Below are 25,972 nucleotides of genomic sequence, written 5' to 3'. Positions count from 1 at the left end.
CACTTCCTGCAAATGACATCATCAAATTTAATTATCAAATTAGCCAGGACGATATTTTTAAGATTTATTTCAGCTAAGAATCCGCCCACATAAAACACTCCCCTTTGAAAGATCAAATGTTGAACTTTACAGCTGGAAAGAAACAGCGTTTCCAAGATACCAGCTAATCAACTGGAATCAAGAAGGCACACACTTTTGTCCTCATAATTATAATTAGTTGTTATTTCTTTCACAAAGTTCAAAAACTGCAGACTATTTCTCATCTTACCCAATTGGACATGCAACCATGAAGCACAGATTTAAAAAAAAAAAAAAAAAAAAAATTAAATGAACACAAAAAATTTTAAAAGTTCAAATCTTCCTCTAAACACAAAACGCAGCCAGCGCTGCAGCTGATTTCTGGGATTTCTCTATTCTCTGGAGTCCCGGGTGTTTCCCCCGTCCGGCTGCAGGCGTGGCGTCAGGAATCAGCGATATACAGCAACCAAAGAATTAAAGAACTGAGCAGAAACAGAGACTTGAGACTGGTTTTTGTAGGACACCTGAACAGCTGTGGAACTGCCCAACGTTGAACGGCTGCTCGGGTGGAGGCACTGCTGCTCGTCTCCACCCGGCCAGGAGCAGAGCGGCGCCCCGCAGCAGAGCAACGCCAGAGCGGCGCCCTGCAGCAGAGCAACGCCAGAGCGGCGCCCTGCAGCAGAGCAACACCCCGCAGCAGAGCGGCACCCCGCAGCAGAGCGGCACCCCGCAGCAGAGCGGCGCCCCGCAGCAGAGCGGCGCCCCGCAGCAGAGCGGCGCCCCGCAGCAGAGCGGCACCCCGCAGCAGAGCGGCACCAGGCTGCCTCTTTCCTGGACTCTGGCTTTTGTCCAGAACTAGGGGAGTTTGGATTGGCATGATTACATCCAGAAACACAAACGTGCTACTTAACAGAAACTTTACAGTTCCAGCCAGAGACATTTCAACACGTAGTCTCTCCAAATATCCTTCTGCAGAACATGGCAAGTTTGGTGATAAAATGTAAACTAATTACTTTATTTTCAGTCATCAAAAAGGGGAAATGGTGGGAACATGGATGCAGGAGTCTACCCTGCTGGGTTCTCCTCCCCTGCAGCACTGCAGGGTGACCCGCAGCAGACACGGGTCACCCGCAGCAGACACGGGTCACCCGCAGCGGACACGGGTCACCCGCAGCGGACACGGGTCACCCGCAGCGGACACGGGTCACCCGCAGCGGACACGGGTCACCCGCAGCAGACACGGGTCACCCGCGGCAGACACGGGTCACCCGCAGCAGACACGGGTCACCCGCAGCAGACACGGGTCACCCGCAGCAGACACGGGTCACCCGCAGCAGACACGGGTCACCCGCAGCAGACACGGGTCACCCGCAGCAGACACGGGTCACCCGCAGCAGACACGGGTCACCCGCAGCAGACACGGGTCACTCTTTTGTACATGTCTGTATCTCCAGCTGTTGCAGGAGACTCTCAGGAGTGAAGCAGGTGCAGAACATGGGAATTGAGTGAAAAACTGAAGTCACATGATGGTCTTCCTGCAAGGTGTCTCTGGTGTTTTTAAAATGTCCTCTCAATGGACACTAGCTCAACGTGGATGCTGCTTCTGTCTGCAGGCTTCAATGTGAAAATGGTCCATGAACCCGCAGCTGCTCACACGAGAGGTCCAACAGGAAGTGAGGAAGAAGCCCTTTCTGTCCACCAGCAGGAGACAGATGTGAGGAGACTGGAGGCACGACTTCCCCGTCAGAGGATTAAAGTCCACGGAGGACGGAGTCTCTCTCTCTGTTGGACAACAGAGCGTCCCAGGTCAGCTGGCTGCGGGGGGTGCAGCCCCCAGTCTTCATGTCACACAGGTGTGCAGGAGGACAGCAGTGTCTGGAGTCAGCACAGCACACAGCCTGGAGGAACACACAAACCACATCACATCTGAATAAAGAAATCAATAATTCAATTAAAAGACCTGTTGATACGGTTTCTGGTTGAACAATCAACTGCATACATGAAGTGAATGAAATGACGATGGCGGAGTGAACATAGGAAGCCTCCACTTCAGCTCTGAGACCAGCACCATGTTAACCACATTGTCTGAGCGTTGACTGCATGCTCTTAAAACAAAAGGAAATTAAGGAATGACTCCAAATCCCAGCAGGCTTTGCAGTTTATTTCCCTCCGGTAGTTTGAAGGCGACGCGCGGACGATGCATTGGTCAGTGACCCCGGTCATGCATTGGTCAGTTGAAATCATTCGTTTTATAACAAGCCACAGCGGAGCGGCTGAGCAGACTATTTAATGTCTCGTCTGCAGCCGCTTGTTCGTTTAAAGTTTGTGGCTCGAGATCCTGCCCACTGCATTGGGAGATGATAAAATGTTGCTCCATTTTCGTCTCTCCTGTACTGATGGAGCCCAGTAAGCCTGCAGGCTGCTCTCACAGCGATGACCCGTTACCGACATGATCTGGCGAGTTTCCAGCCCAGCATCAGAGACACGGGCGATAGCTGTGCTCCGGAGGCTATGTCACCTCCATGTGCAGTTTCTCCGGTTTCTTTTCATTTTCTTTTCTCTCCTCTTCTGCATCCCAGTCATCAAAATTGTTAAATTAACCAAATAAATTAAAAGAAATGACAAAATCACTCATATCGCCGTCCTGCGGTAGCCGGCTCTTCTTCTCTGAATCTCCGTTGCCGTGGTTACCACACTGGCAGTTGAACCAGCGCAACGATATTAAAGTTATCGGGCAATTTGACCGAACTTGTTTTCTACTAGTGTAGGTTATAAGTGATAACCTACACCTGCCAGCCAATCAGAATCGAGTATTCACACAGACCGTGGTATAATTATTAATAACTATCATAAGAGGATTATTAATAACTGAACCAGCACTCCCTTTGTGGCACAACACTGTTCAACGGCTGAATTAAGCCTCCTTTACCAAACTCCTTAACCTGCTCGACTTTACATGTTACACAAATTACGTTCTTTGCTATTCTCCACCTGCAGTGACAAACTTCCATAACATGCTTCTCAGTGACTGCAACCTCACGTGCATGAGCCTCGACTGAGCTGCTGCACGTTTCCTGCAGGATGAGTGAAGGACACTATGCCATCAAAAACCATTCAAACTAAAGAGTGATGGAGTGTTGAACAGACATGACCTCCGGAGAGCTGAGCACGGGGACGTACCTGAGGCGAGGAGCAGCAAGCCCACTCCGTGGCCGAGACCTTACAGCAGGTGTGGTGTTTGGGGCAGGAGAACTCCCCCGTGCCGTCACATGGCACGTCCTCGCCATCTGCTCCGTCTCTGGGCTCAGACCGCACCACTTCACTCAGAGGGAGGGGTGCCAGGGGCCAAGCATGCATCTTCTTCTCACATGTTTTGGTCTGCATGTTGCACGTGTAGCCCTGAGGACAGCAGTGCTCATGGTCGGCACAGCACACCGCCTGACCAGGACAGGGACAAACATTTATTTCTTTTTACAACGTATGCTTTGCAGACACTTCTTAGAAAAAAATGGGATCAATGTGGGGTTGAGCGGCATGTGACCGGCCTCCCGAGCTCACAATCAGAACATTTAATCAACCCATGTTCAAGCCTTGACTGGATATGATTTAAAGCTAGAAAAAAAGAACAATGAAGAAATATAATTCATTATTGAAAAAAAAAAAGAATCTAAAAACATTGAGCAAGATAATTTCTATATCAAATATGTGACTTTTATGTCATGTCACTTTATAGTTCCACAATTTTTGAAATTTTTTTAAAAATTATATTACCACATCCAGTTACTTTTTTAATTCTGGGTGTATTTCTTGATTTACTTTCTAATCCTTTTACAGCTTTTTATATATATATATATATATATATACATACATACACACACACACACACGCACGCACGCACGCACGCACGCACGCACGCATGTGTGTTTATATTGTTTTCCATGAATGATCTTTTCTATTGTGTTGATTGTAGCTAATGAAAGCTGGTAGCCTTCCATGTGTGGGATCATGAGAGTAAAGGCGTCAGCACCTTGACCAGCGGGCAGCAGCCCCACTCCCCCGTCTGCAGTTTACAGCAGGTCGTTCCTGAAGCACAGCTGCTTTTGTCGTCACACTTGACATCAGCCACAGAGGCCGCCAGCGTCCGAGCGCTCAGCTTGGTGAACCAGGGTATGACGCGACTGCCCCTGGAGCAGGAGGAGCGCTGGGGTTCACAGGTGTGTCCGCTGGGGCAGCAGTGGTTTCCATCTTTACAGCACACTCCCTGAAGGACAACCAATGCAGCTCTGAGTCCGTCACGTACATCCTAGCACAGCGGTGGCTCGTTCAGCCTCAGAGCACAGACAGTCAGGGCTTACCTTGGGCAGGGGGCAGCAGCCCCACTGGTGGCTCTGCTCCATGAAGCAGCAAGTGGTGTCTCTGGGGCAGCTAGCCTGATGATCGCACATATTCTGGGCCGGCCAACTTTGACCGGAAACACCTTGGTTGGTCTCCTTCTGCAGGGCTGGTATCTTCTGCAGCCACGGCAGGCTGAGCTCCCCGAGTTTCTGGATAGAAACAGACAGAGAAATAATTTAATGTTAATTTAATATTTATTGTAATTGTCTTAATATTTAATGTATTAATTGTATTGTGGTTTATTGTATGTATATGTATGCTTTCGGCAACAATGGTTACCATTCATGCCAATAAAGCCAATTTGAATTGAAATACAGAGACAAAGAGACAGAAGAAAATAAATAAGGGGGTCTGAGCATTCCCAAATGCAGACAAGGATATGCTTGAGAGATTTCCTCTCTCAGCAGACTCCGGAACACCCTGGTCTTCCCCGGGGAGGTCTAGAGGTGACACGCTGCCACGCTTCAACCCATTCAGCTCTTAGTCGTATGTGGTTGTAGTTTCGTATTCATCTTTGAACCCCAGAATAAAATATGTATTTAATAAAAATGTACAGGACCCCTGGTTTGAGAACTCAGAATACCTGACTCAACAAAAATCTCTTACTGCTTCCAAGTCCACTGGTGTCAACTTTCCACTACACACACTGGGAAAAGCCTGTAACACTTTGATGCCAGATGCATCATATTTGAGACCTTTGAGATCTGTTGCATCTTCTTAATCAATAAAAGAAAAAACAAGCCAAACACTGATGAAAAATAAAAGGAATATGCATTTATAATCAGCGAAATAATTATTTTGACATTGTTTTTATTCTAAATTTGAAGTGCTTTTGATTACAATATATAATTAACCCTTTTTTTTGGTGTTATTTCATATGTCAGGCATGAAAGGGTTCACCATGAGGAGGGGAGATGCTGACCTGGGGTAGGGCCAGAGCAGGGATCTTGGTCAGCCAGCGGAGCGCTGGAACCGACCCAGACGGGTCATCACAAGTCTCAGCCTCAAGGTTGCAGACAGTTCCATGTGGGCAACAGTGGAGATGATCCTTACAGCAAACAGCCTGCAGGTGCACAGAAAACACCAGGTGAGTGAACCTGTTCACCGAGTTAAACATTTTTAGGTTAGAAGCCAGTTAAATGTGTGCTCACGGGTCCTTTTCAGCTTATACTTTCATCTTCTTATTTAGTGTAAAAGCAGTTTTTTTACTAGCACGTTCCGTCTGCCATGGCGTCAACTCAAAATGTGTGGACGTGTGTGGACTACAACCACACGCAAGTAACTCACATAACAAAGAAACAAACCAAGCAAGAAGAATCTGGACATAACCAGAAGGAAGATCCACCTCCCACCCAAAGTGAAGAAGACCAGAGCCGGAGCGCTGACCACAGACGCAGAAACCAGACTAACAGATTGATCTTCTATGGAATAAGGGCTGTCGCGATGACGCTTCTATTCCACGCTGGGCTTGTTTTCCAAACAAAGTTTCAAGATGGCAGCACGCAGTAAACGGTGGTCAAGAGCAGAGACCATTTATTTAATAAATAGCTTGGAGGACCTGGAAATAATTAAAAGAACAGATGGCAGGAAAAATAAAAATTGTGAGCTTTTCAAAGTTGTAGTGGCTAAGTTTGTTTCTCTTCCGGTAGACGTAACTTCCGGTCCGCCCCCTTATCCAATCAGAACCTTCCCAACCCCCAGACCTTAAACGGAATTGTATAAAGCCGATCAAACGCGTTTTCCATGTAAACTTCAATTCGGAATTACTATTTCAATGTAAACTCGAAGGAAAATAGTTTAATTCGGAATTATTTAATTCGGAATAATTAATTCCGAATTAAAAAACATCATGTAACCGTGGCCACTGACACTTCAAAATCGTCATGCTCTGCATTTAGATATAAATTGTAAAAATATGAGACAAAGAAGAGCCCTTTTGTCAAGATCAGTGACAGTTCACAAGAAAGCAACCTAATGTCATGTGTTCAGTGATGGTGGCAGAGGAAGGGGTCCGGCTGCAGCAGCAGAGCCGTACCTTCGGTAGAGGACAGCAGGCCCATCTTCCCTGGGAGGTTTTACAGCAGGTGTTTCCATCAGCACAAGCCACAGAGTCATTGCAGGGGACATTTTGGACTGAAAGACAAACACAAAGACTATATTTCATCAGGTACTCAAACTACTCAATTATTAGTATTTGTTGAAGAGGAATAAAAGCCTGGGATACGTTCTTTGAACAGATGTAAATCACCACTACTGCAACAATTTACTTTCCTTTGGAGAGGTGTAAAGTATTTTCTAATTTAATTGAATATAAGAGTTTACTCCAAAATAAATGGCTTCAGGCAAGTAATTGACAGAAAATTTACAAAAAGTAATTTTCAAATATTTATAAAAGGCAGAACTGTCAATATTTCCCTGCCACAGACTGTTAAATGCAAAGAATTGCTTAATTTCAACATCAGTAATTATATTGACACTTTTAACCAAATAATTAAAAAAAATAAAGAATCAAAACAAAAAACACATCAACTTGCTGCAGGTTCATCTGACACATTTTTTTAAAATCTTGCATAAATAAATAAAACCCAATTTCAGTCTCCAAAATGACATTTTATTTTATTAATTTGCTAAACTGAATCTTAATTTAAACTGAAGTTCATTCATATTATTTGATATGATGCCTTTGCAAAGCAGCCCTGGAGTATCCCCTTTATTCAACTAATAGAACACACAACAAAACTTTAATAAAAAGTTAAAGTTTTGGACTTAAAACATTTGTCAGTCTCTTTTCATTTTAGTTTTAAAAAACTTGCCGTTTCCAAGGAGCCAAAGGCTATTCAGCGTGAAGGTCTGTGAGCTGGTATTAAATGAGTAACAAAAAGTTTTTACAATTAAGTAGAAATACATTTATCTTAAGAGATAAAGGATTAGAAGTACAATGACTTAATGTGGAGAAAAAAAAATGTTGTATTCTATTCCAGTTTAGACAAACCACTCATTAACAGCTGTAGGCTTGTATCAAACCTCCCCTTTCTTAATTAAAATCATAGAAAAAAACAGTTTTCCAACAACTGTATAACCTCCGAACAATGAATGACTGTTTTGATGTTTTCCAGTCAGGTTCCCGGTCATATCACAGTACTGAGACAGCTCTGGTAAAGGTCCTTAATGACATCTGCCCCAGTACGGATAGTCGTAACATTTCTGTCTTGGCCGTACTGGAACTCACTGCTGCTTTCGACACGGTCGACCAGAAACATCTTTATAGACCTTTATAGAACACAGCACTTGCCTGGTTGGTGTCCTGTCTAAAAGACAGGGACTATTTTGTGTCTCTAGGTAACTACAAATCAGAGCTAACAGAAATAACATGTGGAGTTCCTCAAGGTTCAGTTCTGGGGCCTCTGTTTAATATTTAAATGCTCCCACTTGATCAAATTATGAAAAAGAACAAAATATGTTACCATTACTACGCAGATGACACACAAATCTATTTAACCGTCTCACCAGGAGACTATAATCCAATTCAATCACTGATCAAATGCATTGATCAAATTAAAGAGTGGATTTCTCAAAATTGTCTTCAGTTAAATGAAGAATAAATAGAAATAATAGTGTTTGGAGCCGAGGAAGAAAGATTAAAAGTCAGCACTCAACTTCAAGCAATAAAGCTAAAAACAATTAGCCAAGCTAGAAATTTGGGAGTGGTTCTGGACTTGGATCTGAACTTTATAACAGCTTGTTATCACCTGAAGAACATGTGGAGGATTAAAGGACCGATATTTCAGCAGGACTTAGAAGAACTTGTCCAGCTTTTATCTTCAGTAGACTGGACTACTGTAACGCTGGTCTCACGGGTCTCCCTAGAACCTCCATCACCAGCTGCAGTTAGTCCAGAACCTGCTGCCGAGTCCTGAGACCAGGAGACCAGAGTCCTCACTAAGACCAGAGTCCTCACTGAGACCAGGAGACCCGAGTCCTCACTAAGACCAGAAGACTGGACCATGTATCTCCAGTTCTTGGATCTTTACACCAGCTTCCTATCTGTAAAAGAACAGATGTTAAATCCAGCTGCTGGTTCATAAATCTCTGAATGGTCTCGGACCAAAACACATCTCTGATCTCCAGATCCATATGAACCAACCAGAACCCTCAGGTCGCGCCTACTTTCTGTACACAGAGTTAGAACCAAACACGGTGAGGCAGCGTTCAGCTTTTATGCTCCTCACCTGTGGTACAAACTCAAAGAATGCATGGGAGGGGGGGTAAATTATTACACTGCTAGTATAATCAGAGATGCCGCTTGTCAATAAGCATACCAGGCAAATGCTTGGGGCCCCGAGCCAGAAGGGGGAAACCTTTATTGACAATGACAATTTGCAATCACAGTGGTCAGAGAGCTCTCTAAAGGGTTCCCACCTCTACCTCTTGCTGTGTCTTACATAAACAAACTTGATGAGAGCGGGTCTATCAAAATGAAAAGAAGTTATCCATCTGGCAGTGTAAAACAAAAGAAAAAAAACTGATTAGCAAAAAAAAGCATCAAGAAAGTATTAAGTGGTTCAGATAAAAGAGGGTCTGCATTGACGTCACTTTCCCACTGGACCACGCCCCCTTACTCGCACTGAGTGGAAAAAACATCAGCAAAAATGGCTGCAACTATAGGGCTTGGTCGTCTTGACGTCATCACTTGGGGGAGCCGCCATGTTGGAAGCTAACTTAGCTGCTCTTCAGACCACTGCGCACATTTTTTTTTTGCGTTCCGTCTGTTCACTTGGTGCTACTACACTGCTGTTTGTTTACACTCACAACACTGCCAAAATGGCCGCCGCGTCCCAGAATCCAACTTGGCGACCAAGCCCTATTAGGGGAAACTGTGGAGAAGACGGGATAACAGCCGATTATCGGCTTAAATTAAAGGCAGTTGGACTTGACAGTGACCCGTACAGTTACCCGAAGAACCAGTGGTTCATGGACATTAATATTTGGCCACGAATCGAGTTTCCTGATATTTATATGTACTTAATTTCTATGCCGGGGAAATACACGAAGCAAAGCTTGAAGGCATACATAAGTCTTGACGCTTGGTCCTACTTCAAGGCAGGATTTGTTGGCGAAATTAAAGGGATGAGGACACCGAACTTTATGATTTGACCGTTTAACGTTAACTACCCAAAAATCCAACATTACCTGATACAAAATGGGAACCGCAAATCCACGTTTCGGTGCCTGGAATCCAGTTGTTTCTGCGAATTGCAGCGATGTATTTGTCTCTCTTAAGCTTATTTTTTGGCAGTGTGTAAAACGATAACTCCAATTTCTTGCTAAATCTATGATTACAGTCGATCCCACAACAGCTCTTTCCCATTTTAGATGTTTTCCAGTTGCTCAAACTGAAAGTCTACGCTGCCACTCAGTCTTTCTGCCACTCAGTGGGCGCAACCCGCTGTGAAGTCACATCTGTGACGTCATGCGCATTCCCTCTATAGAAAGTGGTAAGCTAATTTAGCTCAGAGCAGCCCGGTCTGTCCTGCTGATGTTGAGGGTCACACTAAAACACCTGCAATCAGCTTGTTTACTCAGCTAGCAGCTGAGAATAAAATAGCTATCTTGGACAAAACTTGTTCTTCAGGTATCAAATCAAAGCTGTGTCCAATTAAACTAGGCTGTCAAGCTAAGAATGCTAAATTAGAGAATTCATTGGCAAGAAATTCAGAAAATGTGCCACTAAGTGGATAGATGGAAATAATTGTGCGTTGTGCGTCAGTGGTCTTTATAGCTTATTTTGAAACAATACAAATGTGCACTATTAAAGAAAAATAATTCTTTCACATTTTTTGTCAGTATCTGGTTATTTAGTATAATACTATATTTACTACACATTTTGCACCGAGGCACTTTAAAAAAAAATGTATTGATGGCATGTTGAATAAGGTTACACAGTCACACTATTAACACGGGGCAAAACCTCTTCCAAACCAAAGAGGGGCCCACCAGAAAAGGTCGGGTGACCACTGCCTCATGGCATGTTGAAGCGTGTGAATTACTTTTTGTACCATTTTAGTCCAGGAAGGAAAATTAACTGAGTGATATGGGACAAATGTACCACCATCAATAAGGAATATAATTCAGTATTCTGATTTGCCCAAACAGACATAAATGAATGAATTCCTAAAACTGCTCTGTTAACAATGGCTTAGAGTTCAAAATGAAAATATGAAGTTCCATCTAGTCATGGGAACTGGCACGTACGAGTTTTGCTTCTCTTGACGACTCACCTTTGCTCTGCACCGCCAGTTGCTCTGTCACAACAGCTAACATCTTTACAGACATGGGGAAACTTCCCTGGGCAGAGCTGCAAATGCTGTGGAACAAGTCGCACTCGGTGCCTGCAGGGCAACAGTGGATGTGATCTGAACAACAGACAGCCTGGAAGAAAAAAGGAAATAAATATCACATGTACCTGAGAGCAGTTTTGGTTAGATGTCAAATCACAAAAGGTACATAACAATTATCTTTTTTTTCTTTGTATCTAGCTGTGGACTGAATTACCCATATTGTTAGTTTCTGTTTTCCCATTTGTGAGCATGACCTGCTGCGATGCAGCCAGGTTGCACAGTGACCATATTATAGCAACACTGCTGAGTCAATGCTGCTGTCACAAACTATGGCAGAATAACATCTGTAAAATCTCCATCACATTTAGCAGATGCTTTTATCCAAAGAGACTTACAACAGAGGAATACATTTGAGCTACAGTAGCACAGTCGATCACAAAGTAAGTGTAGATAAAACAGTGTTTAATTAAGTGCCACAAGGAGACATTCAAGTGCTCTGGAAGTTAAAGGGGAGCGTAGTTCACAACAGTTTTCAACATCTTCTTGAATGTAGAGGGAAGACTCTGCTCTTGTGGCCACAGGAAACCTGTTCCACCATTGAAGAACAACGTGGGATAACAGTCTCGACTGACATCCCCTCGTGTGAGGAAAGGGCGAGGCCAGTCTGTGTTCATAAAAGGTCCTGAGATCACCTTGTAGACTGGCGACAGAGACTTGTGATGTATTTGAACAGCCACAGATAGCCAATAAAGATCACTGAACAGAGGTGTGCCCATGTGGACATTCTGGACCGTTTGTAGCGTTGGAAGGCTGGCTAGTTATTGGGGCATCGTAGTCATAACCATGTAACCATGGCTTTTACCTGGAGTTGAGTTGCATATTGAGTCAGGTCTTTTTTTTTTTTAATGTTGAAGAGAGCAAATCAGCACTGGGACAAGGAAGCATCATGGCCAAAGAAATAACTAGTCATCAATAATAACAGCTTGGTTCTTTGTAACCTTAATGGGGATGACAGTAGTAGAGCCTGTATTTATGTCCATATCGAGAATGAATGCATGATGGGCAAGGATATTTATGACTTCACTCTTAGACGGGTTAAGTTTCTAAGATTCTTCATCCATGCACACAGGTCAGAGGCAAGCTGAAATTGGTGCAGACATTTTAGGGCTGTCAGGTGGGAATGACAGCTGGAGTTGTGTATCATCTGCATTGCAGTGATATAAGAAGCTGTGTGAATGAATAATCTGGCCCAGAAAAGTAGTGTACAGTAGAGCAAAAAAAGTATTTAGTCAGCCACCAATTGTGCAAGTTCTCCCACTTAAAAAGATGAGAGAGGCCTGTAATTTTCATCATAGCTACACTTCAACTATGAGAGACAGAATGGGGGGAAAGAATACAGGAAATCACATTGTAGGATTTTTACTGAGTTAATTGGTAAATTCCTTGGTAAAATAAGTATTTGGTCACCTACAAACAAGCAAGATTTCTGTCTTTCACAGACCTGTAACTTCTTCTTTAAGAGGCTCCTCTGTCCTCCACTCGTTAACTGTATTAATGGCACCTGTTTTAACTGTTATCAGTATAAAAGATACCTGTCCACAACCTCACACCTCAACAGTCACACTCCAAACTCCACTATGGCCAAGACCAAAGAGCTGTCAAAGGACATAAGAAACTAAATTGGAGACCTGCACCTGCTGAGAAGACTGAATCTGCAGTAGGTAAGCAGCTTGGTGTGAAGAAATCAACTGTGGGAGCAATTATTAGAAAATGGAAGACATACAAGACACTGATAATCTCCCTCGATCTGGGGCTCCACGCAAGATCTCACCCTGTGGGGTAAAAATGATCAAAAGAACGGTGAGTAAAGATCCCAGAACCACACGGGGGACCTAGTGAATGACCTGCAGAGAGCTGGGACCAAAGTAGCAAAGGAACCATCAGTAACACACTACGCCACCAGGGACTCCCTCTACATCATCTTTAGTGCTGTTGCTCTGCTCAGAATGAATAACATTGTTATTCCTCTGAACCTTAATCAAGTCAGCTAACTCTGCAAATTATGGCATCTTGTGATGAAGCACAAAATAAACTAATAAAACTCAATGTCTCAGCGCATGCAAAGTCTTATTACATGAAAAGGAAAGGAGGCACAACTGAAATATTTCTTTCCAAAGTGGATTAAGTCCCACACAATGGTTTTGCATGAGCACAGAGTATTGAAAACTCAAGAGTTAGATTAGGTGATGTGCACTAGTATCCATACTGACGCTGTTGTATACCTCTGGCAGAGGACAGCAGCCCCAGCTTCCACTTGCCGTCTTGCAGCAGGTGGCTTTCCCAGGACACGATGTAGACTCGTCACACTTGCTGTTTTCTTCCAGGAAGGGCAAGATGGACATGGTGGCAATCAGCGGCATCATGGCGCTACCTGAGAGATCGTCACATGTGGCCGCGGCCACGTTGCAGGTGGTGCCGGAGGGACAGCAGTGCAGATGGTCCTCACAACACACAGCCTGCAGCAGGGAAGACCAAAGCCCACTTTTATCATCCAGAATGCAATAAGGACTTAAGTCCCCAAGTGGTCACAGCAGCCAGACTAAGATACTTCAGGAATGATTAATAAATACTGATTAATAAAAACAATGAGTGCGTTTACATGGGAAGTTTAATTCCTCTTTAATTCAGAATTAAAATGAAATCCGATTTAAAATGAGTAAAAATGAGTCCTGGCGTGGGCTCGCCGTGCTGCCCGGGGGGCTACCTGGTGGTGCTGGACCCCCCAGGGGAGTGGGAAATGGTGAGTGAATGAGTGTCCATGTCTTTGTCGGTGAGTGTGAGAATGTAAGGGACCTGCGATTATTATTATTACTATTATAAAAAATGGATGGATGGATAGATATTTGTTTTGAAAACAAGCCCAGCACGGAATATATGTGTCATCGCGACAGACGGGCAAGGAACGAGCAGCGCAGAAATACCGGAATTAATTTAAAGCGGAATGAGTGTATACATGATCGTGAAATTATTCTATTCGGATTTAAAATCGGAATAAACCAGTCACTTACTTCGGAATTAAGTTTAATTCAGAATGGCCATTTTCATTCGGAATTAGGCGTTTACAAGGTAATTTTTACTTATTTTAAATTTTAATTTTAAATCTGAATTAAAGAGGAATTAAACTTCCCATGTAAACGCAGCCAGTGTTTTTGCACAAGAAAATAATAGACATTAACAGTGGATGATAATGAGAACATGCTCCAAGCTCGACTTTTTAAAGTGTGAGTGTTTTGCCTTGGTGTGTGGCCTGAGGTTTGTCGGGGGCAAAACTGCAGGTTGCTTACGTTGGGCAGGGGGCAGCAGCCGTATGTTCCATTGGACAATTGGCAACATGTGGTCTGATCAGGACAGCGAGATTTCCCATCCGGACACACGGCTGCCAGGGAGACAACATTTGATCTTTAAAGCTTTGGAAGTGACTGAATAGAAACATCAAGAGGAGAACAGTAACAGCAGCTTACTATCAGCAGGGATCGTCCTCATGAGCTGCAACTGGGTGTCAACAGACTTGCAGCGTTGATACTTCAGGTCACATATTGACTTGCTCGGGCAGCAATGGAGACGGTCACTGCAGCACGTGGCCTGCACATGATTCACATAAAAAAAAACAGAGGCAGTGAAACATGTTTATGTGGAACCTAAAAGCTTTTCACAACAAAGCATGTGGTGCAACAATGAGACATTCAGTTTGAGCCCCTGCAGAGCTGATGGCATCAGCGAGCAGCTTTTATTGGCTCTCGCTCATTCCACCAACAAGTTGGTTAATGAATCCAATATACCAAAATACAAACAGCACCTGAGTATTTGTGCCACTCAAAAATGAAAATAACTCTTAAAAAATCTGCTGTGCATGCTACTGTTGCACGGAATCTCTGTGTGGCCATAGAAGAGGTCATGTTGTTGCCCTGTGGTTCATTGCTGCTGTAATATCTAGAAGTTAGTATTATCTGGTGCATGTGGACTTTATAGACCCGGAGCTTTACCGTCACTCATTCTTTTCATGCTCCATTTAACTTTTTAGATGCCAAAGTTGTTTATCGTCGATAAACTTGTGAACATCAATGTTGACAAGTTTGTTTTTGTCATAGAAATTTCTGATAAGGTGTAGTTACAACTGAGGGGAAAATAGAAATAAGACAAATGGCAACATCAGGAAATAAAAACACAGTGAAGTATTGGTGGAGCATTATCAGTAAATGTCCCATATTGTGCCTTTCCTCACTTTGAAAGACTTAAATTTGGCTTAAACTGTGATGTACCCAGTTTTCATGCTAGCTGACACTTTAAGAGACATTACTGATGAAGCAGTAAAGGGAGGTTTTGAAAGAGACGGCACATCAAGAACGCTGCAATTTCCTTTTCTTTTAGTTCCTAAAATGACTTTCTTGTCACGTCCTCTAAACTGCAAACACAGATCAACCCAGCCCATAAATCAAGTCCCAACTGGGATTAGCCCCACCTCCCCCATGGAGTACAGAGAAATAGAGGATTATGGGTGTTTTCACACTAGCCGCGTTTCCATGACAGTTTTGCACAAAAGAAAATCAAATCTCTGAAAGTTGGATAAAGGCAGCGCCGCGGGGGTATGCGTTTCCATCGATCACTGTGAGACCCTGCAGACTAAAACATCTCGAGTGTTTGACAAATGATTGCTGCTACCGCTGTCGAGAAAATAGCCAGATGATGAAGTGATGATCATTGAGATGTTTATTCAGAGGCGAAGCCCTTATGTAACGTGTAATGATTAATAGCATTACGGCACAACTGCATCATGTTAATTCAGGCCAAAAACAGCTGGATACTAGATTTTGATGACTTTAGATTGATCGGTTGCGTCACACCCAGCGCTGCCACAGACGTGGAAAAGCGCCAAAAGTGTATCCACGACACTTTTGCTAATAAATGAATTTTTCCGAATCGCCTGAAAAACCTCCTCCTGGAAGCGTAAAAAGGTTTATTCCATATTTGGGAGTTTTTTTCAAATTAGTGCCGTTTCAATTACAGGATTTCTTTGATGATCTTCGGTTATGCACAAATCTAGGCGGACTGGAAACGCACCTACTGGCACTATTTAGTTTAGCCCAAAGGAACTCTGGGTATGAGTTCAGTTCACTTGGGTCAGCATGAAAATGGCCTCCGCACTTAGCCGTACTGAAGAGGGGGTCCTAGTGCTCCTGTCAGTAAACTCTGGTAATTGTGAAGGAGCACATAAAACATGGCAAAAGCAAGAAATGCTACTTTCATTTACATCCTGGTCAAGTGTCATGCTTCATCTCTCTTCTCTTAAAAGGCACGGTAACATGACGCTACAACAAGACCGATATTGGCCACGGTTACATGATGTTTTTTAATTCGGAATTAATTATTCCGAATTAAATAATTCCGAATTAAACTATTTTCCTTCGAGTTTACATGGAAATAGTAATTCCGAATTGAGTTTTACATGGAAAACACGTTTGACCGGCTTTATCCAATTCCGTTTAATGTCTGGGGGTTGGGAAGGCTCTGATTGGATAGGGGGGCGGACCGGAAGTTACGTCTACCGGAAATTACGTATACCGGAAGAAAAACAAACTTAGCCGCTACAACTTTGAAAAGCTCACAATTTTTATGTTTCCTGCCATCTGTTCTTTTAATTATTTCCAGGTCCTGCAGGCCATTTATTATTATTATTATTAAATAAATAAATCGCTGCTCTTGACCACCGTTTACTGTGTGCTGCCATCTTGAAACTCTGTTTTGAAAACAAGCCCAGCGCGGAATATAAGCGTCATGGAGACAGACGGGCAAGGGAACGAGCAGCGCAGAAAGACCGGAATTAATTAAAAGCGGAATGAGTGTATACATGATCGCGGAATTATTATATTTGGATTTAAAATTGGAATAAACCAGCCACTTACTTTGGAATTAAGTTTAATTCGGAATGGCCATTTTCATTCGGAATAATTATACAATGCAGTCTGGTGTGCACCAAGGCCACACCCACAACAATCTAAGGGGGCGAATATACTTGCTATTCAGAACGCGTACGCATCATGGCCGACACGCATATCCTGCGTTCGTTTGACGCGTTGACATGCACGTTTTCTTTGGCTCCACGATCTCACAAGCCCTGCTGGTCTTTGAGTAAAATGACTATTATGGTCCTTGCATATGAAAAGGGATTAAAATGGGATAACATGCATCTTTGCCAGCCTTGGTTTACCCCTCTGTCTCTACATCGCTCACAGAAGTCACTAATGGCACTTTTATACTAGTACCTACTCAGCTCGACTCGCTTCGCCTCCACTCGCCTTGCCCTCGTTTGATTTTAGACACCCAGATGAGAATTAGGCGGGTTGGAGTGAAGCTGCTGTGACGTATTTGATTGTGTCATCTAAACGAAAAAGACAACAACACTAAAGATGTAGAACCTGGAGGAGATGATATATGTGCTGCTGAGTCTGTGACTTGTGTTCGATATCAAGTTAAAAAATGAGAGTGAAAGAAGCTTCAAGCTGCAACGCTTTTTTTTTTAAATTTTGTTTGTCTCGGCGCTGCTGAAAAGTCAGCTGGGAGCCGCGAGCAGCTATGAAGAGACAGAGCTCCTGGTGGATCTGGTCGTTCCTTATCGCCCGTCTAGATCGCTTTTTAATTCTCTCCTCAGCCACCAGGTTTATGAACATCTGCACCTCAGAGTTGGATCACCAAACAGACTTTTGCCATGCCATTGCCTGTTGAATAAAATGAACAAGAAGCAGCGAGTCGCTCTTTCGCTGATGTCACATCCTGACTCAGACGTCTGACTTCAACCCCCCGACCAATCAGTGGCCTGTAGTGTGATGATGTCAGATACAGCTGACTCAGCCGCTTAGAACCTCGGCAGAATAGTTACAGAAAAGTATCTACTTGGCACGTTAGACCCCTGGTGGAGCGCAAAACCGGGGCGGGTTAGATGATAGATACCTAGATGATGACCATAATCTTGTTTTTTGTACCTGTCTTATGAAAAATTGAAAATCTTAAAGTTAAAAAAAAACATGGGACTGAACAAACAGCAAGAACTAGAGTTTCCATGTTAAAGGTCTGAGGTTTAATCATATGCAGAATGACGTGAATTGAAGGGTGGAACTAAAGATAGGAAGGCTGGATAATTCTACTCTGATCCAGATGTGTGATCTAACAATGCCCTGCAAATGTGAACAACTGAATTGGACATTTTTAGACTGAGGCTGTATCAAATGTGTGGATTTTTAAATGTTTATACATACATTTTGGTATGGACAGCAGCCATAATCTCCGCTGGTCAGCTGGCAGCACGTGAAAGTATCTGGACAGCTGATGTTCCCACCAGGACACGCCACTGAACCAGTAGCAGAGGCTGCAAATGCATCAACACCACAGATAGAAACACATTCATTTCCTGGAAGAACTCTATTACAGTGGGGGGAAAAAAGTATCAGCCACCAATTGTGCAAGTTCTCCCACTTAAAAAGATGAGAGAGGCCTGTAATTTTCATCATAGCTACACTTCAACTATGAGAGACAGAATGGGGGGAAAGAATCCAGGAAATCACATTGTAGGAAATGTACTGAATTAATTGGTAAATTCCTGGGTAAAATAAGTATTTGGTCACCTACAAATAAGCAAGATTTCGGTCTTTCACAGACCTGTAACTTCTTCTTTAAGAGGCTCCTCTGTCCTCCACTCGTTACCTGTATTAATGGCACCTGTTTTAACTGTTATCAGTATAAAAGATACCTGTCCACACCCTCAAACAGTCACACTCCAAACTCCACTATGGCCAAGACCAAAGAGCTGTCAAAGGACGTGAGAAACAGAATTGTAGATCTGCACCTGCTGAGAAGACTGAATCTGCAATAGGTAAGCAGCTTGGTTGAAGAAATCAACTGTGGGAGCAATTATTAGAAAATGGAAGACATACAAGACACTGATAATCTCCCTTGATCTGGGGCTCCACGCAAGATCTCACCCTGTAGAGTAAAAATGATCACAAGAACGGTGAGTAAAGATCCCAGAACCACACAGGGGATCTAGTGAATGACCTGCAGAGAGCTGGGACCAAAGTAACAAAGGTACCATCAGTAACACACTACTCCGTCAGGGACTCAGATCCTGCAGGGCCAGACGTTCCTGCTTAAGCTAGTACAAGTCCAGGCCTGTCTGAATTTTGCTAGAGAGCATTTGGATGATGCACTAGAGGATTGGGAGAATGTTATATGGTCAGATGAAACCAAAATAGAACTTTTTGGTAGAAACACAACTTGTCGTGTTTGGAGGAGAAAGAAAGCTGAGTTGCATCCAAAGAACACCAAACCTACTGTGAAGCATGGGGGTGGAAACATCAAGCTTTGGGGATGTTTTTCTGCAAAGGGACCAGGACGACTGATCCGTGTAAGGGAAAGAATGAATGGGGCCATGCATCGTGAGATTTTGAGTGAAAACCTTGTGAAGACTTACAGAAAACATTTGACTTCTGTCATTGCCAACAAAGGGTTTAGAACAAAGTATTGAAATGAACTTTTGTTATTGACCAAATACTTATTTCCCACTATAATTTGCAAATAAATTCTTTAAAAATCCAACTATGTGATTTTCTGGATTTTTTTTTCCATTCCATTTTTTTTCCATTTTTCCATTCCATCCATACCTGTGATGAAAATTACAGGCCTCTCTTATCTTTTTAAGTGGGAGAACTTGCACAACTGGTGTCTGACTAAATACTTTTTGGGCCCACTGTATGTGCATGCAGGTTACACTGATGGTGTACAGCCACGTCATCCACACATCTTCCCACCTGGCTGATTCTCATTCCTTCTAGCAGGCATTTTCTTCAGCATGGGGAAGGACTGGAGTGAAGGAGGCACACACTTCGAATGGGCAACATCACAACTTGTTCCCTCAGGGCAACAGTGTCGCTTATCCTCACAGCACACTGCCTGTGGAGAGAGGAAAACTCTTCTTGATAAGGAGAAACCAATGCTCAAACCAAGACAAAAAGGAAACTCACTCAATTCTTGACAGGCGGAGGATGAAAAATATATTGTCAAAAGAAAAGCTTGAGCTTTCTTATTTAGATGTGAAAACGAGCACCCTAATTACAGTTTAATAGAATGCTGTCTCACTCACTGACTGCAGCCTGCAGCCTTGCTGCATACATGAACGTTTAAATGAGAACTGCAGCAGCATTTCATGCAACACTGAAAAAGAAAACAACAATTCCTATGCAGACAAGTTTTTCTGGACCACACAAAATGTTTGATAAGAAACTACTGGATCCTTAGTTTCACACATCTGTGAAAGGGGCTAAAATAAACCTCTCAGAATGTTCTGGCCAACCTTTAGAAATGTGCTCCAAACTTAACTCAAACATGCGTCCGACGTTTCCTTAATGAAATTTGTCATCACTTAGAGAGTTACGTGCGCTGAGAAGTTCCTGCTGATGTGCATTTGTCCTTTAATTCTCCCAAATTCAATAAAGTCTCATAACGTATAAGTCATTTTCAAGCAGATTTGTAAAAGGAATGCAAAGGAACTTTGTTTCTCAGATGAGTGGCTCTGCAAACATGACAAAACGAGATTTAACTCTTGCCTGGTCTGGTAACGGATTGTGATCCATACCAGTGTGAGCTAACCCCTCATCAATAATACTTACAGCTCAGCTTTCCTGCTTTGCTATTTACATGTCGAGCAAAGTCACGTCTGTCTATTTTAAAGTGTGTATGAGAATTCTAGGATTGTTTCTCTTTTTTCAGATGATTGTAAATTGCTATTCTTTTGAAAAATGAAGGAAATTACAAATATAAGGCTGATTTGTTGAGGTGGTGCAGTTAAACATGATTAATGTATTCTTTTTGTAATGTACATAGTGCTTTTCTGTGAAACTGATGTACCTGCGCTAGTCGCCTGTTTTGGTTTTCATTTAATCACAGAAGAGTTTTTAATTTTCTGTAAATCAATTATTTCAACTAGCAGGAACCAGAAGGAAGATTCCCTGTCATATCTTCCCTGTAACGTTTATTCAGCGGGGGCTTCCCCGAAGGAGCCGCTGACAGAGCAGCCGTGTGCCAGTATCAGAGTGGTAAAACTGCCCACCAGACGACAACACAGTTCTCAGTATGAAGAATGTGGCGTTTATGAAAAGGCGGAAATGAGACTGTGTGAGCTTGTCACCTTGGGAAACGGACAGCAGCCCCAGGAGCCATCAGGAAGCTGGCAGCAGGTGGTGTCGTCGGGGCACTCGGACTCCTGGTCTGGACAAATAACCGCCTTCGCTCTCCCCACAAGCTGGAGCCACCAGGCGTCAAGGAACAGGCAGGAGCACAACCGCGGAGGAGACAAACCACACGGAGAGTACATGTAAAGACCAGAGAAGCTTCCATGTTAACCCTCCTTTTCTCACACATTTTATTAAATCCCTACAATTAATGCTCATTGCAGCCACGTAAAACAACAACAACAACAAAACACGTCATCCTCAAAACCGTTTCCATGGAGACAGCCATGACAGATAACAGAGTTATCACCTGCTGAGTCACTGGGTTCTGCAGATGGGGAGAAACCACATGAAATCAGTGTCAGACAGCAGTCGGTAGCACTCATCTCCAAGTATCGAGCCAGTTAATGAGTAGCTCTGCTGATTAGCCTTAAGGTTGAATTATGGTTCTGCATTAAATCAACGCAGAGCCTACGCTGTAGCCTGACGTGCACCTCCCAAAAAATGGAACTACACGTCGCGGCGACGCAGACCCAACGCAGACCGAGAGGGCTGTGATTGGTTTGCTTGGTAGCAACGCATTTCTGGTTCCGGTTCGTGAAGCAGTAGTGAACTTTCAGCGCTATTTTCTTCGTGCGTGTGTGATTTTTGTTTTTTGCACAATAGTTGTCCTTATTTCTTTGATTCACTGTGACCGGAAAAACCGGAAGCTAAACAAAGTATCAACTAGCGCTCTGGGGAGGTATTGCACCGCGGCGAAATGGAGTGACGGAGAAGTCCGAAGGGTTCACGGCGTAGGCTCTGCATTGGTTTAACGCAGAACCATAAATCAGGCTTAAAACATGCTGCGTCATGCGTCCTGCCAATCAATGACCTGATTTCAGACATCATGTGTGCAACATTGTGGCAGAAAGGACACACCTTTCAGATCCCTTGCACCTGCTTTTCACCATAAACTCAAGATCTCAAATATGATGGAAATCAAGAGGAGTTAAAGGTACGCCAAGTTATGGATGAAAAAGTTGAAATGGCCGGACGACGTCCACAACAGCCGTTCGCCCAGCAACACAGCGACAGAAAATAACCATGAACAAACTGGTAGGGGGTGTACATGATCAAATTTGATCTTTCTAGGATTTTCCAGACAAAAACAGTAGAGGTTTAAGTTGAGGAAAACAATTAGTGCTTGCCAGACCTGAATGCTTTGTGATACCTTAGAGACCTGTGGGGCGAGTTCTGGCGCGAGTCGCTTCATCCAGGGAAGGGAAATGGTTTCATTAACACATTTCTGGTGGATCAGATCACACACTGTCCCTTCGTAGCAGCAATGCAGGTGGTCTGAACAGCACTCTGCCTGGATGTGGTTCAAGACACAATAAGATGAGGATTCTTTCATATTCCAATAGCACTTTGGAAACAAGTCAGCAGCAAATCTTACGCAAGATCCATCACAGAAGACTGGTGCTTTCTGGCACTTGGATGAGCCATAACAAAGGTCTGCCACCTGACTAACATGAAATCCCTTCACCTGAACTGGAATGTTATAGCCTAGAAATCTAGATATACTGCTAGCAAATTTTTATTTTCCTTCAAGAACATCGAGCTACCATCTGTTGGAGCTCATTAACAACGCCCAAAATTCTTTGGGAGCCAATCAAATCAGTCTATCGTTGTAGAGAGAGTCTCTGGTCGGAGTTAACACTTTGTCGACAGAGAGGCGACGTTATCTGGGTGTAAACAGTGTGGATGGCGTCAGCTCAGGATTAGGGGTCGCTTCAATCGACTTTGGCATCCCACAGTTAAAGATTCTGACTTTTTATTTGAAAACTGAGCAGACGACTACACTCAATAATTCCTTGGCTGGGTAGATGTATTTAATGTTTTGTGGACAGGCAACGGCAAAAACTTAATTTACTCTTTTATACAACTCACTCCCCCGTTGACTCGTTTCTGTTACTCTAAATGAGTCACCTTGTTGGGTGCTCTGATTGGTCGCAGCATTAACCTGCAGTAACATGTAAACGTAGTCATTCATTCACAGATCCTACATCTTTCTAGATGTGGGTCTCATCTATCAGGATAGACATTTTATGCAATTGTATATCTTTAAAGTTCCCATGAAAGACTTTATACAGAGCTAATAGTATTTTCTATTCGTGCTTTAATAACTTATAGTGTTTATAGTGCTTCTTGTAAAATAAGGAGTTCGGGAGGTCGACTCTTTCCACATAAAGACACGGAAACATTAGATTTCATGGGGACTTTTTACCGACAGCTTTCTTTCCTGCTCAATCAACTGCGCCATATTTTAACACGACACTAGAACACCTATACAAACAAAACAAAGAGCACCTCGCTTCTCATACAGTTTGCTCACGAGTCTTATGACGTTTACTTACATGTGGCAGCGGACAGCATCCGTAGGCCCCTTCGTTGTTTTTGCAGCATGTATTTTTGTCTTCACACATGCCTCCATCAGGACAGATGAGTGCTGTGCTCAGGCCCAGCAGAACCAGACACAAGAACTCCATTTGCAGACTCTGAACACAAGGAACAACAGGGGAACCTCTCAGCAGTGTAGTGCAAAGCACTGTGGTCTTACAAGACTTTAAAAAATCTTATCTTGTTTTCACTGCAATGAACTAAGCATGTGCAGCAGTTCTGCAAGCATTCCAACTGATAAACTCATCAATAGTATCACTTGACCACAGGTTTTGGGTCCAGGTCAGGCCCATTTAGTCCGAGTTGTATCACATAAACACAAGACTTGTTTACCGCGCGCGGTTGAATTGGTTTAATATTGATAATGGATATTCGACATTAACACCCATAAAACTTGTGATACATACCACTGATTTTGGTCAATCCACTTGTGATGTGTTCATGGTCATCTAGACTATATATCACAAAACAGTAATTATTAAAAAAAAAAAAATCATATATATGGGCTGATTTAATGTGGTTTAAGGAATTCAACACCCATAAAACTTGTGATACATAACACTGATTTTGGTCATATTGCTTGTGATGTGTTCATGGTACTCTAGACTATATATCACAAGAGAGTAATTATTATAAAATCATATATATGGGCTGATTTAATGAGGTTTAATGAATTCAACACCCATACAACTGGTGATACATAACACCAATTGTTTTATGGGTGTTGAATTCATTAAACCTCATTAAACCAGCCCATATATATGATTTTATAATAATTACTCTCTTGTGATAAATGGTGTACATAACCATGAACACATCACAAGCAATATGACCAAAATCAGTGGTATGTATCACAAGTTTTATGGGTGTTAATGTCGAATATCCAATATCAAACCAATTCAACCACGGTGACTTGTTTCACAGTTTTCACCAATTTCCCCCCCAACCTCGAAATAAGTTAGTTTTCACTTTTTCTGAAAATGTAATAAATGCATCAGATAAATTCATCGCAGTTTCACAGTTTGAAAATAAATGTAAGGTCTAACCTCTTTACCAAAACAGACAGTTTAACATTTCAGAGCAGGAAACAGGTTAGCCAATGTTTGTCTGCTGCAGCAAAAATAAATAAACTCGCTTTTAAAAAAGCCTAATATTTATTTTAAGCTTTGAAACGAACATTTGTGTCTGGTTTGGTGCTACTTTACCATTATAGCCGCCAGGCTGGGACCGGGAAAAGCTGCTAAGAACAAAGACAGCTGAGCTTCATACTCCTGCACCTGGAAAACAGCAGCAGCAGCAGCACAACACAGGTTATTGTACTATATACGGGGACATTTGGCAATAGTTAAGTATAAGAGGAAGCAAGAGGGAACTGACTGAAGCTTCTATAATTAACTTAGCCAAGCAGGCTAGATGGCTAAGCGGGTAGATAGCTGATTTGGAAGATTACACAAGTATGGAAGTAGTGCTCTTACCTTGTAAGTGTCGTAAACAAACCCAACAACTAACACGTATGTTTTCTTTCTTGCATGATTAGAGAAAAACCTGGGATTAAAACCGAACAGTGAGGCTGTTTGTCAATTGACAATTCAGCAGTCACGTGACAAGCTCGCACGTGACCGCCCCCGCCGGAAACGTTATTTAAAGGGACAGTACAGCCGATTCCAGCTCTATAATACAATAATTCCAGTTCTATAATACATCCATGGATTCCAGCCGCGAGGCGGCGTCCCGATCTATTGCTCCCATCATCATCCTTTTCGTTCCTTTGTTCGTTCGTTTTTATTTATTTCGAACATGTATAAAAAAACAAGAAAAAAAGATAAGAGAAACAAATACAGGTGGGCATTCCAACACATAAAAAAAAAAAACATCAAAAAACATATTTCAGTTACATGTTCGAAAAGGAGTGGGAGGAAGTATAAACCTATTTAATCCCACCCCCTTTCCACAACTAAACATGAATTATATGCCTGTATTTACGTTTTATACTATACACTAATTTGTATAAATAAATATATATAGTTTTTACAAAAATAACCAATATTTAATACCAAATGTAAGTTCTATCATAAATATAATATACAGTAACTATGATATAAATATAATATGACTATGATATAAATATAACTATGATATAAATATAATACGTATATCTATACAAACATACAAAAACAACTTGACGAAATAGCAAAACACACACAGCTGCTGATCTTTAAACACAGTCTTCATTTTTATACCTCAAAAAAACTATGTCTTTATATTTCTTCTTAAATTGTTTTATGTTTGTACATTCTTTTAACTCCAAATTCAAATCATTCCACAGTTTGATTCCACAAACTGATACACACAATTTTTTATTTTATTATTAGATCATGTTCATCGGTCTCCTCGCTGGATTTCTGCTGCCCGAGACATTCGGTGCGTCCAAAATGCCATACTAAACAGTATATACTCAAAAAGTATAAGTTTGGCACACTTTTGAGTAAATATCAGTAGTAT

The 25,972-nt window shown here is 42.6% G+C and overlaps 1 protein-coding gene across 1 annotated transcript; it reads right to left on the bottom strand.

The window, feature by feature from the left end:
* Positions 1 to 1,268: 1,268 nt before the first annotated feature.
* grnb (granulin b) lies at positions 1,269 to 25,015 on the bottom strand. The gene is made up of 17 exons (XM_061707683.1): positions 24,946 to 25,015; positions 24,676 to 24,747; positions 23,428 to 23,568; positions 22,242 to 22,382; positions 20,986 to 21,099; positions 19,610 to 19,751; positions 18,062 to 18,171; positions 14,273 to 14,393; positions 14,096 to 14,187; positions 13,034 to 13,267; positions 10,692 to 10,842; positions 6,449 to 6,546; positions 5,336 to 5,476; positions 4,374 to 4,562; positions 4,046 to 4,279; positions 3,199 to 3,456; positions 1,269 to 1,916 (listed from the first exon to the last, which is right to left on the bottom strand). Exons 2-17 carry the CDS (start codon positions 24,676 to 24,678, stop codon positions 1,770 to 1,772), a joined length of 2,316 nt encoding a protein of 771 aa, XP_061563667.1. The 5' UTR covers positions 24,679 to 24,747; positions 24,946 to 25,015; the 3' UTR covers positions 1,269 to 1,769.
* Positions 25,016 to 25,972: the final 957 nt, after the last annotated feature.

The sequence above is a fragment of the Cololabis saira genome, chromosome 19 (assembly GCF_033807715.1).
Source record: "Cololabis saira isolate AMF1-May2022 chromosome 19, fColSai1.1, whole genome shotgun sequence".
NCBI lineage: Eukaryota > Metazoa > Chordata > Actinopteri > Beloniformes > Belonidae > Cololabis > Cololabis saira.
Note: the sequence above shows the minus strand (reverse complement) of the source record. Positions and strands in the feature narration are given on the sequence as shown.